The sequence below is a fragment of the Microcebus murinus genome, chromosome 10, assembly GCF_040939455.1.
Source record: "Microcebus murinus isolate Inina chromosome 10, M.murinus_Inina_mat1.0, whole genome shotgun sequence".
In the NCBI taxonomy this organism is placed as follows: domain Eukaryota; kingdom Metazoa; phylum Chordata; class Mammalia; order Primates; family Cheirogaleidae; genus Microcebus; species Microcebus murinus.
The window spans coordinates 60341821-60353234 of record NC_134113.1 but is presented as its reverse complement, the minus strand read 5'-3'; the positions used below and the strand labels follow the sequence as shown (position 1 = coordinate 60353234).

Below are 11414 nucleotides of genomic sequence, written 5' to 3'. Positions count from 1 at the left end.
ACCTAAGATTAAATTCCACCCGGTCCAGGGAGTCTAATTGTAAAGGATTCCTCGACCTCTGAGAAGTGTTGCCTCCGCCTCTCAGCCTACCCCAGTGCTGTCTGTCTCTGGTTTTGGATGCAGAGTTCTGTTTCTGTCTTTTAATAAGTTCCCGACTTGATTAATTCACTCCCCCATGATGAATTGCGAGTGTCTCGTGTGCGTTCCGTGGCTGCCTTTCAGTCAACTCTTGCCCCGGGAATGGAGTGTGTCAAGATGAGAGTAACCCAGTGAAACCAGAAACTGACATTGATTAGTGGGATGGGAAAGGAACGTCCAAGGACCCAGGATTCCTTGTCAGTTCTTCCTCTTTCCTGCCCTATGGCCCCTCCCAGGCCTCCCCTGGAGGGAGAAGAGGAAGGGCTATGCAAATTAGCACCCCTTTGTTATATAGGGGCTTATCCCAGCCCCCCCAGTACCTTTGGTTGTTGGAGGGAAGAACAGGATGGATCTGGTGCTGAGAAGGTGCCTTTTCTGTTTGGCTATGATGAGTGCTCTGCTGGCTGTAGGGACTACCGAAGGTGAGTGTGGGTACGTGGGCGTGGATGGTGAGTAGGTGTGAATTTGGGGATGAACACCTACTCTGGTTTTCTCCCTCCTAATGGGAGATACCAGCACTTCAGGCTTCTCCCACCCATTTGATTTAGTGAGGATGTGGGCATCTGAGCTCTTTCCCTACATGGAGATTTGGAATTGAGCCTGGAAATAACCTCACATGTTTGGAGAGACAGGAGGATAGTAGGTCTTTGTGGCACTAACTCTGACGCCCCCTTGGCAGTGAGCTGGAGCAGGGACTCCAAAGGAGTGAAATGGGTGGGAGACTATTTTATTTTAGGTAATGTCTCAAGCACTTGGGGCATGGAATTTAAAGTGGGGAGTAAGAGAATGTGGTATTGGATAAGAAGGCTTAGGAGATACCATTTTCCCCCCTTGGGATATAGATGGGGGAACACAGCCCAGGCCTTTTGTTCTGGGGCTGGGAGAGACAGGCAGAGGGGTCTCAGCTGAGCATCACATGAAAGAGCTCTGGGAGATTGGGGCCGCGTGACAGGAGCAAGGGGCGGGAGGGGGGTGGTGAGAGGGTCTGGAATGTCACGTGCTGCTCTGAAGAGGGAGGGTTGGAAGTGGAGAAAAGATTGGGGCATCTTATGACTTCTCTTGCTCTAGTGATGGGATGCTCAATGAGATGATTCCAACTCCTTCCCCAGCAGCCTCAACTAGGTTTCCAGCCCACAGTAGACATGGGGTGAGAATATATGAAATATATTCATCCTATCCCAGTCCCCCTTCCTCTCTAGATCCCTGGTCTCAAAGACTTCTAGGAAGTTCTTAATCTGACTTCCCTCACGGTGCTGCAGTTTCAAGTCTTTTTCTTTTACTATGTTCCTTAACATATTCTGGAAACAGTCTGTTCACACTCACCCACCTGAGGCTCTTAAAAGATTGTGCTTACATTTTGGATCCTGATTTTAAAAATTATAAGAGGCCGGGTGTGGTGGCTCCCGCCTGTAATCCTAGCACCCTGGGAGGCTGAGGCGGGCGGATTGCTCGAGGTCAGGAGTTCAAAACCAGCCTGAGCAAGAGTGAGACCCCATCTCTACTATAAATAGAAAGAAATTAATTGGCCAACTAAAAATATATATAGAAAAAATTAGCCGGGCATGGTGGCACATGCCTGTAGTCCCAGTTACTTGGGAGGCTGAGGCAGCAGGATTGCTTGCACCCAGGAGTTTGAGATTGCTGTGAGCTAGGCTGACGCCACGGAACTCACTCTAGCCTGGGCAGCAAAGTGAGACTCTGTCTCAGAAAAAAAAAAAAGACATTTTTCTTTTTTATTTAAATTTTATTTTAGTGTATTATGGGGGTACAAGTGTTAAGGTTACATATATTGCCCATTCCCCCCTCCTCCTTGAGTAAGAGCTTCAAGCGTGTCCATCCCCCAAACGTTGCACATCTTACTCCTGGTTGTATATACCCATTCCCTCCTCCCCCCAAGAAGACATTTTTCTAGAAGCTGATGCAATTTTATATGGACTGAGTTTGATAATTTTGTCTAGTGTGAAATGACATGGTGCTTATGCAAGAAAATATTCATATTTTTTACAGATACATGCTGAATTTGTAGGGTTAAAATAACAAGATGGGCCGGGTACAGTGGCTCATGCCTATAATCCTAGCACTCAGGGAGGCTAAGGTAGGAGGATTGCTTGAGCTCAGGAGTTGAAGACCAGCCTGAGCAAGAGGGAGACCCCATCTCTCCTAAAAATAGAAAAATTAGCTGAGCACTACTCGGGAGACCGAGGCAAGAGGATTGCTTGAGCCCAGGAGTTTGAGGTTGCTGAGAGCTAGGCTGACACATGGCACTCTACTCGGCAACAGAGTGAGACTCTGTCTCAAAAAATAAGAATAAATAAATAAATAAGATGTCAGGGATTTGTTTCTAAATACTTTAGCCAACTCTACTGCCTACCCCTAAAACCAAAAGCAACAACCAATAAGGATATATAAAGCAAATGTGGCAAAATGTTATTATTTATTTATTTTATTATTATTATTTTTTTGAGACAGAGTCTCACTCTGTTGCCCAGGCTAGAGTGCCGTGGCATCAGCCTAGCTCACAGCAACCTCAAACTCCTGGGCTCAGGCAATCCTTCTGCTTCAGCCTCCCGAGTAGCTGGGACCACAGGCATGCACCACCATGCCTGGCTAATTTTTTCTATATATTTTTAGTTGGCCAATTAATTTGTTTCTACTTTTAGTAGAGACAGGGTCTTGCTCTTGCTCAGGCTGGTTTCGAACTCCTGACCTCGAGCAATCCGCCCGCCTTGGTTTCCCAGGAAAAATATTGATAATTTTTGGATCTGGGTGAGGGCATATGGAGGTCGTCATATCCTTGTTTTCCCCTTAGACTTCTCTCGGTTCAGTTAATAATTTTGGCTTCTCCATCCTCATCCTCAATCTCTGCCTGCTTCTAATCCATCCTCCTCACTGCTTGCCGTGGTGATCTTTCTAAAACATAAATTTGATCATATTCAAAAGCTTCTGATGAGTAAATTTTGTGGTATGTGAATTATAGGTCAATTTAAAACAAAATGAAACAATAAACTATCAGAGGTGGCCTTGCCTTACAGGATACTTAGCCTGGCACTCAAAGTTCCCAACCCATCTTCTCAGCCTCATTTCTCACAGTGTACATCAACCACACTGTTAGAATGCCCCTAACAAGCCATGTCCTTTCACGTCTCCATGCATTTGCTCATGCTGGTCCTTGAGTAACTCCCATTGAAGTCTTTCCCAATCAGCTAGAATGGAATGGAATGAATCTATTTAATCTGTTATTCTGTTGTACTACATGTATGTCTGTTACGGCACATATTAAACAGTGTCTTGAATTATATTAATTTATGTACATGTCTATTTCCTATACTTCACCTTGAATCCCTTCAGAGCCATATCTTTTTTTTTGTTTTGTTTTGTTTTTGTGACAGAGTCTCACTTTGTTGCCCAGGCTAGAGTGAGTGCCCTGGCATTAGCCTAGCTCACAGCAACCTCAAACTCCTGGGCTCAAGCAATCCTCTTGCCTCAGCCTCCCCAGTAGCTGGGACTACAGGCATGTGCCACCACGCCCAGCTAATTTTTTCTATATATATTAGTTGGCCAATTAATTTCTTTCTGTTTATAGTAGAGACGGGATCTCGCTCTTGCTCAGGCTGGTTTCAAACTACTGACCTTGAGTGATCCACCCACCTCGGTCCCCCAGAGTGCTAGGATTACAGGCGTGAGCCACTGCGCAGGGCCCAGAGCCATATCTTATGCATTTCTTAAGTCCTTTGTACCTAGAACACTGGTACCTGGTAGGTATTCAGTGAATTAAAATGCACTTTGAATGTGAAAGTGGGTGGAGTGATATGGGAGAGAGTATTATCCCCTGAGAAGGGACTGAGGGAGGAACCTAGGGCCCTCATGACACATTTCTTTTAGGACTCAGAGACCAGGACTGGCTTGGTGTCTCAAGGCAGCTCAGAACTAAAGCCTGGAATAGGAAGCTATATCCAGAGTGGACAGAAGTCCAGGGACTTGACTGCTGGAAAGGTGAGAACTTAGAAGTTCCAGGGAAAGGCATGGTGGGAATGGGATGAGAAGAGCAAGAAGAACTGGGTTGAATGTAGTTTGGGAAGATAGGTAGAGGAAGCATAATGGGGGAGGGGAATCCAAGGAATCCCAACTAATGCAGCTTCCTTCCCAGGTGGTCAAGTGTCGCTGAAGGTTAGTAATGATGGGCCTACACTGGTTGGTGCAAATGCTTCCTTCTCTATTTCCCTGCACTTCCCTGGAAGCCAAAAGGTACTGCCCGATGGGCAGGTGATCTGGGCCAACAACACCATCATCAATGGTGAGTACCTCTCTACTCTAGGCCCTTATAGCTCGGGCTCAGGGCCCTTGGTATCCCCAATGAACTCAGGGAATGCCCCCTTCCTCCTCCACATTTTTCCAGCAAATTATGTATGTAATATATACTCATTGTATTAAAATTAGAAAACACAGGCCGGGCGCGGTGGCTCGCGCCTGTAATTCTAGCATTCTAGGAGGCTGAGGCAGGAGGATTGCTCAAGGTCAGGAGTTCAAGACCAGCCTGAGCAAGAGTGAGACCCCGTCTCTACTATAAATAGAAAGAAATTAATTGGCCAACTAATATACATGGAAAAAAATTAGCCGGGCATGGTGGCGCATGCCTGTAGTCCCAGCTACTCAGGAGGCTGAGGCAGGAGGATTGCTTGAGCCCAGGAGTTTGAGGTTGCTGTGAGCTAGGCTGACGCAATAGCACTCACTCTAGCCTGGGCAACAAAGTGAGACTCTGTCTCAAAAAAAAAAAAAGAAAGAAAGAATCTAGACAACTAAAAATATATAGAGAAAATTAGCCGGGCATGGTAGCACATGCCTATAGTCTGAGCTACTTGGGAGGCTAAAGTAGGAGGATCGCTTGAGCCCAGGAGTTTGAGGTTACTGTGAGCCAGGCTGATGCCACAGCACTCACTCTAGCCTGGCCAACAAAGCGAGACTCTGTCTCAAACAAAACAAAACATAGATAAAACAAAAAGAAAAGAAAATTACAGTCCTTAAAATGGGGGACAGTGAAATCCAGTGGACCTAGAAGTTGGACAGACCCTAGGTTTAAACTTGTCACTGTCTTGGCCTCTTTTGCTATGCCGGAAAAAATAAAAAATAAAAATAAATAAATAAACTTGTCACTGGTATGTGATCCTGGGCCATCTGGCCCTTGGTCTCAGAGGAGAAGTTTTATTTATGTCTGGAAGACCTGGGCAAGAGCAAGTTACTTGATTTTTTGCTTCTATTTCCAAAGTATAAAGGGATTGTTGTAAGGATTAAAATGTGATAATGGCCAGGTGCAGTTGTTTATGCCTATAATCCCAGCACTTAGGGTGGCTAAGGTGGGAAGATTCCTTGAGCCTAGGAGTTTGAGACCAGCCTGAGCAACACATTGAGACCCCACGTCTACAAAAAAACAGAAAAATTAGATGGGTGTGGTGGTGCATACCTGGAGCCCCAGCTACTCAGGAAGTTTAGGTAGGAAGATTGCTCAAGCCCAGGAGTTTGAGGCTATGATGATGCACTGCACTCTAGTGCAGATAGTATAGTGAGACCCTGTCTCAAAAAAAGACAAAAACAAAAGCAAAATAATGATGATATGTAAAGTACTTAACATACGGTCTGCTCTAGCCTACAGTAAAGTCTCAATAAATGTTATCTAGTGCTGTTATTGTTATTTTTAATTTTATCCCACTAGCTAGAGCAAATCACTAACTTTTTTTTTTCTTTTGAGACAGAGTCTCACTCTGTTGCCCGGGCTAGAGTGCTGTGGCGTCAGCATAGCTTATAGCAACCTCAAACTCCTGGGCTCAAGTGATTCTCCTACCTCAGCCTCCGGAGTAGCTGGGACTACAGGTGTGCGCCACCATGCCCAGCTAATTTTTTCTATGTATTTTTAGTTGGCCAATTAATTTCTTTTTATTTTCAGTAGAGATGGGGTCTCACTCTTGCTCAGGCTGGTTTCAAACTCCTGACCTTGAGCAATCCACCCACTTCGGCCTCCCAAAGTGCTAGGATTACAGGCATGAGCCACCATGCCCGGCCCAAATCACTAACATTTTGATATATGGCTTTCCAATCTTTTCCCTATGTAAGTATTAATATATACATATGACTCTTAAATTATAGTTTCCACACACCCAACTACCACCTCAAATTGGTTATACCATGGAGAATGTACAGTCTAGATAGGGAGTATTCCCAGAGCCTCTCTCTGATCCTCTAGGAGAAATTTTAGAGGTTTTGGTATATACTAAAGAATGCCAGGGTTTGAGGGTGACTCTGTATTTACCTTTCAGGGAGCCAGGTATGGGGAGGACAGCCAGTGTATCCTCAGGAACCTGATGATACCTGCGTCTTCCCTGATGGTGGACCCTGCCCATCTGGCCCTTGGTCTCAGAGGAGAAGTTTTATTTATGTCTGGAAGACCTGGGGTGAGTGACTCCTTTCTCTGGCCTGTCATCCACACTTGTATTTGCCTCTTTGTACCTGATCATCTTTCATTTTGGCTTCACCCTGTAACTTCTGTGACTTACCTTTATCTTCATTTTCCTCTTGGCTCCTTCCTCTTCCATAGCATCTAGCTCCCTTCAACTCTCTCTGTCATAATTCTGTCTGGTAGCTCCTCTCCAACTGTGGTCCCACCCCACAGAACCGCCCCATTTAGACCCCTTCCCTGTACCCCCCCATACCACAGCCTTCCAAATACCCTCAGAAGTGATCATCCTCCTGACCTCCCTTCTCCAATGCCCTATTTCTAATCCTGCCCCTCAGTCTCCTTTAACCAGTACTTCTTCCTCCCTGCTTCTCATTCCAAAAACCTCAGGCCAATACTGGCAAGTTCTAGGGGGCCCAGTGTCCGCGCTGAGCATTGGGACAGGCAGGGCAATGCTGGGCACACACACCATGGAAGTGACTGTCTACCACCGCCGAGGGCCCCGCAGCTACGTGCCCCTTGCTCACTCCAGCTCAGCCTTCACCATTACTGGTAAGGGTTTAGGAAGAGGCAAGGCTAGTTATAGGTGGGGAGAAGGTGGGGAAGCTTGGCTGGACTGGAAAGGGGAAGGGGAAATGTGTGCAAATGTAAAGGGGCAGCCTCAGGAAGACCTTGGCAGAGAAATGTGGGGCTTAAAAGGCCAGTCAGTCAGCTTGGGGTTAGGGAGTGTGGCTGTGAAGGGAGAAGCTGTGGCCCAGGCCTGGCTCACATCTTTTCTGTCTCCAATCCCAGACCAGGTGCCTTTCTCCGTGAGTGTGTCACAGCTACAGGCCTTGGATGGAGGAAACAAGCACTTCCTGAAAAAGCAACCTCTGACCTTTGCCCTCCAGCTCCATGACCCCAGTGGTTATTTAGCTGGAGCTGACCTCTCTTATACCTGGGACTTTGGAGACAGTACAGGGACCCTGATCTCTCGGGCACTTGTGGTCACTCACACTTACCTGGAGCCTGGCCTAGTCACTGCCCAGGTGGTCCTGCAGGCTGCCATTCCTCTCACCTCCTGTAGCTCCTCCCCAGTTCCAGGCACCACTGATGGGCATATGCCAACTGCAGAGGCCCCTGGCACCACAGCTGGTCAAGTGCCTACTGCAGAAGGCAGAGGTACTACACCTGATCAGGTGCCAACTACAGAGCCCCCTGGAACCACAGCTCTGTGGGTGCCAACCACAGAAGTCATAGGTACTACACCTGTGCCAGTGCCAACTACAGAGGGCACAGGTACAACACTTGAGCAGTTGCCTACCTCAGAGGTCATAGGTACCACATTTGCAGAGATGTCAACTACAGAGGCTATAGGCACAACACCTGCAGAGGTGTCAACTGCAGAGCCCTCTGGAACCACAGTTGCACAGGTAACAACTACAGAGTTGGTAGAGACCACAGCTGGAGAGTTAACCACCCCTGAGCCTGAGAGTCCAGGTGCCAGCCCAATCATGCCTACAGAAGATATCACAGGTAAGAGAACCAGTGTGAGTGAGGTTCATTGAGGTGGGATATTTGTCATTGCTCTATTCTGAAAGTCTTACCCAGGACCCAGATGTTACCTAGTCCTTTGCTTAGCACTATGGTCCCCTCAGAGCTCTCAGTGGCCTGGCTATAAAGCCCTCGAGTCTTTCTTAATGACACGGAATAGATCTGGAGTTCAGGAAACCAGGGTCTTCCCTTAGGCCACAAGGAGATAGCTTGTTGCTTCTCTACCACTGAGGGTGTCTTCCCTGGTGGCCTAGTGATTAGGATTTGGCACTCTTTCTACCACTGAGGAGAACTATTCCAAAGGACAGGGAACAGACTGGCCATTCACATAATATTTATATTTCATTTTCTGCTCAAGTATAAATGCACAGAAATTTTTCCTAGATTCTGGGATGTCCATCCTCCCATTTTCCACCCCTGTATTCCCATCCCAAAGCAAAAAGGGAGGAATGAGATAATGATGCTTACATGAGTTAACATGTTGAATGTCTAGTCCAGGATCTGGCACAGTATGGGGCATAGTAAACATTTGAGGATTTTTTTTCTTTTTTTTTTGAGACAGAGTCTCACTTTGTTGCCCAGGCTAGAGTGAGTGCCGTGGCGTCAGCCTAGCTCACAGCAACCTCAATCTCCGGGGCTCAGCGATCCTCCTGCCTCAGCCTCCCGAGTAGCTGGGACTACAGGCATGCGCCACCATGCCCGGCTAATTTTTTGTATATATATATTTTTAGTTGGTCAATTAATTTCTTTCTATTTTTGGTAGAGACGGGGTCTCGCTCAGGCTGGTTTCGAACTCCTGACCTTGAGCAATCCACCCGCCTCGGCCTCCCAAAGTGCTAGGATTACAGGCGTGAGCCACCGCGCCCGGCCTGAGGATTTTTTTTAAAACTCCAATTCTGTCCCTAACTGTGCGACTCTGTAGTAGTCAGTTTTCTTCTTCTGTTTCCTTATCTATAAAATGAGATTTCCCACATCTTATCTAATCCTAAGCCAGTGACTTCAGGATCCAGTAGTTCTGGGTCAACCTGGAAAGATGCCTGCTTGGCCTCTGCCTCTGGGTGAGTCATCTTTCTTGATCTTGCCTCCTCAATCCTCTCCTGCCAGGTTCCCTGAGCCCCATGCTGGATGGTACAGCCACCTTGAGGCTGGTGAAGAGACAAGTCCCCCTGGATTGTGTTCTGTATCGATATGGTTCCTTTTCCCTCACCCTGGATATTGTCCGTGAGTCTTGTCTACTTTGGGGGCTGATGGAGGGAGGTATGTGCTGCCTAAGGCAGGTCAGTGGAAGCATACTTTGGGAGGAATGACTTACCTAAACAGACAGGAAGAATATTCAAATGCCAGGGTCCTCTTTTGAAGGCACCGGGATGGGATTGGTGGAACAGCCCTAGGGCTTTCCTGTCTATGGGCTTTTAGGGAGGCGTGGTAGAGGAATCCCAACTTATAATCATGCAACTCTGCAGAAGGTATTGAAAATGCTGAGATCCTGCAGGCTGTGCCATCCAGTGAAGGGGATGCATTTGAGCTGACTGTGGCCTGCCAAGGCGGGTGAGTGTACCACTGGTTGCCCTGGTAACTCTTGGGTTGACTGTTGACTGGTTCTCTGGTATCCAGTGTCCCTTCCCAGATCTCCCAATATAAGCTGATACCTCTTTTAGGCTGCCCAAGGAAGCCTGTATGGACATCTCATCACCAGGGTGCCAGCCTCCTGCCCAGCGGCTGTGCCAGCCTGTGCCACCCAGCCCAGCCTGTGAGCTGGTCCTGCACCAAGAACTGAAGGGTGGCTCAGGGACCTACTGCCTCAATGTGTCTTTAGTTGATGCCAACAGCTTGGCAATGGTCAGCACCCAGCTTGTCATGCCAGGTAGGTACTTGGACAAGAGCTAGGGTGAAGAAGGGGCGTGGGCAGAGGCCAGCTAGCAAGGAGCAGACACTGACTAATACAGTATCTCGGATTCTGTTCACAGGTCAAGAAGCAGGCCATGGGCAGGTTCCCCTCTTTGTGAGCGTCTTGCTGGTGTTGATGGCTATGGTGCTTGCATTTCTGATATATAGGTAAGGGCTCCACCATCCAGCTCAGACATTCTTATCCCTCCATTACCATTATTCACTCTTTCTCAAGGGGAGAAGGAACTACCACTCCCTTTGAGGAAGCATGGTGTCCTAGAAAGAGCCCAAGCTTGGCAGTTGGACAGGCCTGGGCTGTGGTCTTGCTGTGGGGCCTTGGGAAAATAGCTTAACCTTTCTGAGCCTCTGAAAAGTAGGAAAACTAGTATCTTCTCTGTGGGGCTGTTGTAAAGATTAGACAGAATGTGAGTAAAGCACCTGGCTCTGAAGCAAAAGTGTAATAATTGATGATATTAATGACTATTGTCAATAATATTAAGAGTGGGGGCCAGGTGCAGTGGCTCACGCCTGTAATCCTAGCACTCTGGGAGGCCAAGGCAGGCGGATCGCTTGAGGTCAGGAGTTTGAAACCAGCCTGAGCAAGAGCAAGACCCCGTCTCTACTAAAAATAGAAACAAATTAATTGGCCAACTAAAAATATATATAGAAAAAATTAGCCTGGCATGGTGGCACATGCATGTAGTCCTAGCTACTCGGGAGGCTGAGGCAGAAGGATTGCCTAAGCCCAGGAGTTTGAGGTTGCTATGAGCTAGGCTGACGCCACGGCACTCTAGCCGGGGCAACAGAGTGAGACTCTGTCTCAAAAAAAAAAAAAAAAAAAAAAAGAGTGGGGCAGTTTGGGTGAACTGAGTTCTCTACCTGCAAGAAGGGCAGATCCCCAGCCCTGGGGCACCAATATCCTCAAAGCAGGGGAGGTTCTATGGTGAGAGGGGAATGGACAGAGGTTACCACAGACAAAAGAGAATAAACCCTGGAGGTAAGTAGAAGGGAAGGGAGCTAGGATCAAGGCCAAGCAGACTTGGAATAGGGGTATGTCCTCTTCTTTGGAGGAGAACAGACAGGCTGCCTTTGTCCTTTGCTAACCAGCTTCCCTCTTCTTCTCCCAATATCAGGCGCAGACTTATAAAGCAGGGCTCAGCGCTCCCCATTCCCCAGCTGCCTCACAGTAGCACCCATTGGCTGCGTCTGCCCAGGGTCTTTCGCACTTGCCCCGTTGGTGAGAACAGCCCACTCCTCAGTGGGCAGGAGGTCTGAGTACTCTCATCTGATACCATGATTTTCCTGGGGTTGACAGCAACATCTTTATTTTCTCCAGTCTTCCCTTGGAGACTACCATAACCTGAAATAAATACTCAGAACCTAGTCTTGGTTTCTTTGTTTTGTTTTTTCT

General features: G+C 47.5%; 3 protein-coding genes across 3 annotated transcripts in view; all 3 read left to right on the top strand.

The window, feature by feature from the left end:
* CD63 (CD63 molecule) overlaps positions 1–11414 on the top strand; it is a 193365-nt gene that overhangs the window by 6796 nt on the left and 175155 nt on the right. The gene's annotated exons all lie outside the window — the stretch shown is intronic.
* The window catches only part of SARNP (SAP domain containing ribonucleoprotein), a 162821-nt gene that overhangs the window by 6790 nt on the left and 144617 nt on the right, over positions 1–11414 (top strand). The gene's annotated exons all lie outside the window — the stretch shown is intronic.
* PMEL (premelanosome protein) lies at positions 432–11386 on the top strand. The gene is made up of 11 exons (XM_076007344.1): positions 432–560; positions 4021–4131; positions 4286–4432; positions 6447–6581; positions 6974–7135; positions 7376–8098; positions 9221–9337; positions 9580–9664; positions 9775–9980; positions 10084–10171; positions 11137–11386. The coding sequence occupies exons 1-11, from the start codon at positions 485–487 to the stop codon at positions 11276–11278; spliced, it is 1992 nt and encodes a 663-aa protein (XP_075863459.1). The 5' UTR covers positions 432–484; the 3' UTR covers positions 11279–11386.

What these genes read in the sequence shown, in the direction of transcription:
- PMEL (XM_076007344.1), top strand. Translation starts at nt 485, where the DNA reads ATGGATCTGGTGCTGAGAAGGTGCCTTTTCTGTTTGGCTATGATGAGT. An exon ending in CTCAGCCTTCACCATTACTG is followed by an intron (nt 7,136 to 7,375) that starts GTAAGGGTTTAG and finishes CTCCAATCCCAG; the next exon opens with ACCAGGTGCCTTTCTCCGTG. An exon ending in ACTGTGGCCTGCCAAGGCGG is followed by an intron (nt 9,665 to 9,774) that starts GTGAGTGTACCA and finishes TACCTCTTTTAG; the next exon opens with GCTGCCCAAGGAAGCCTGTA.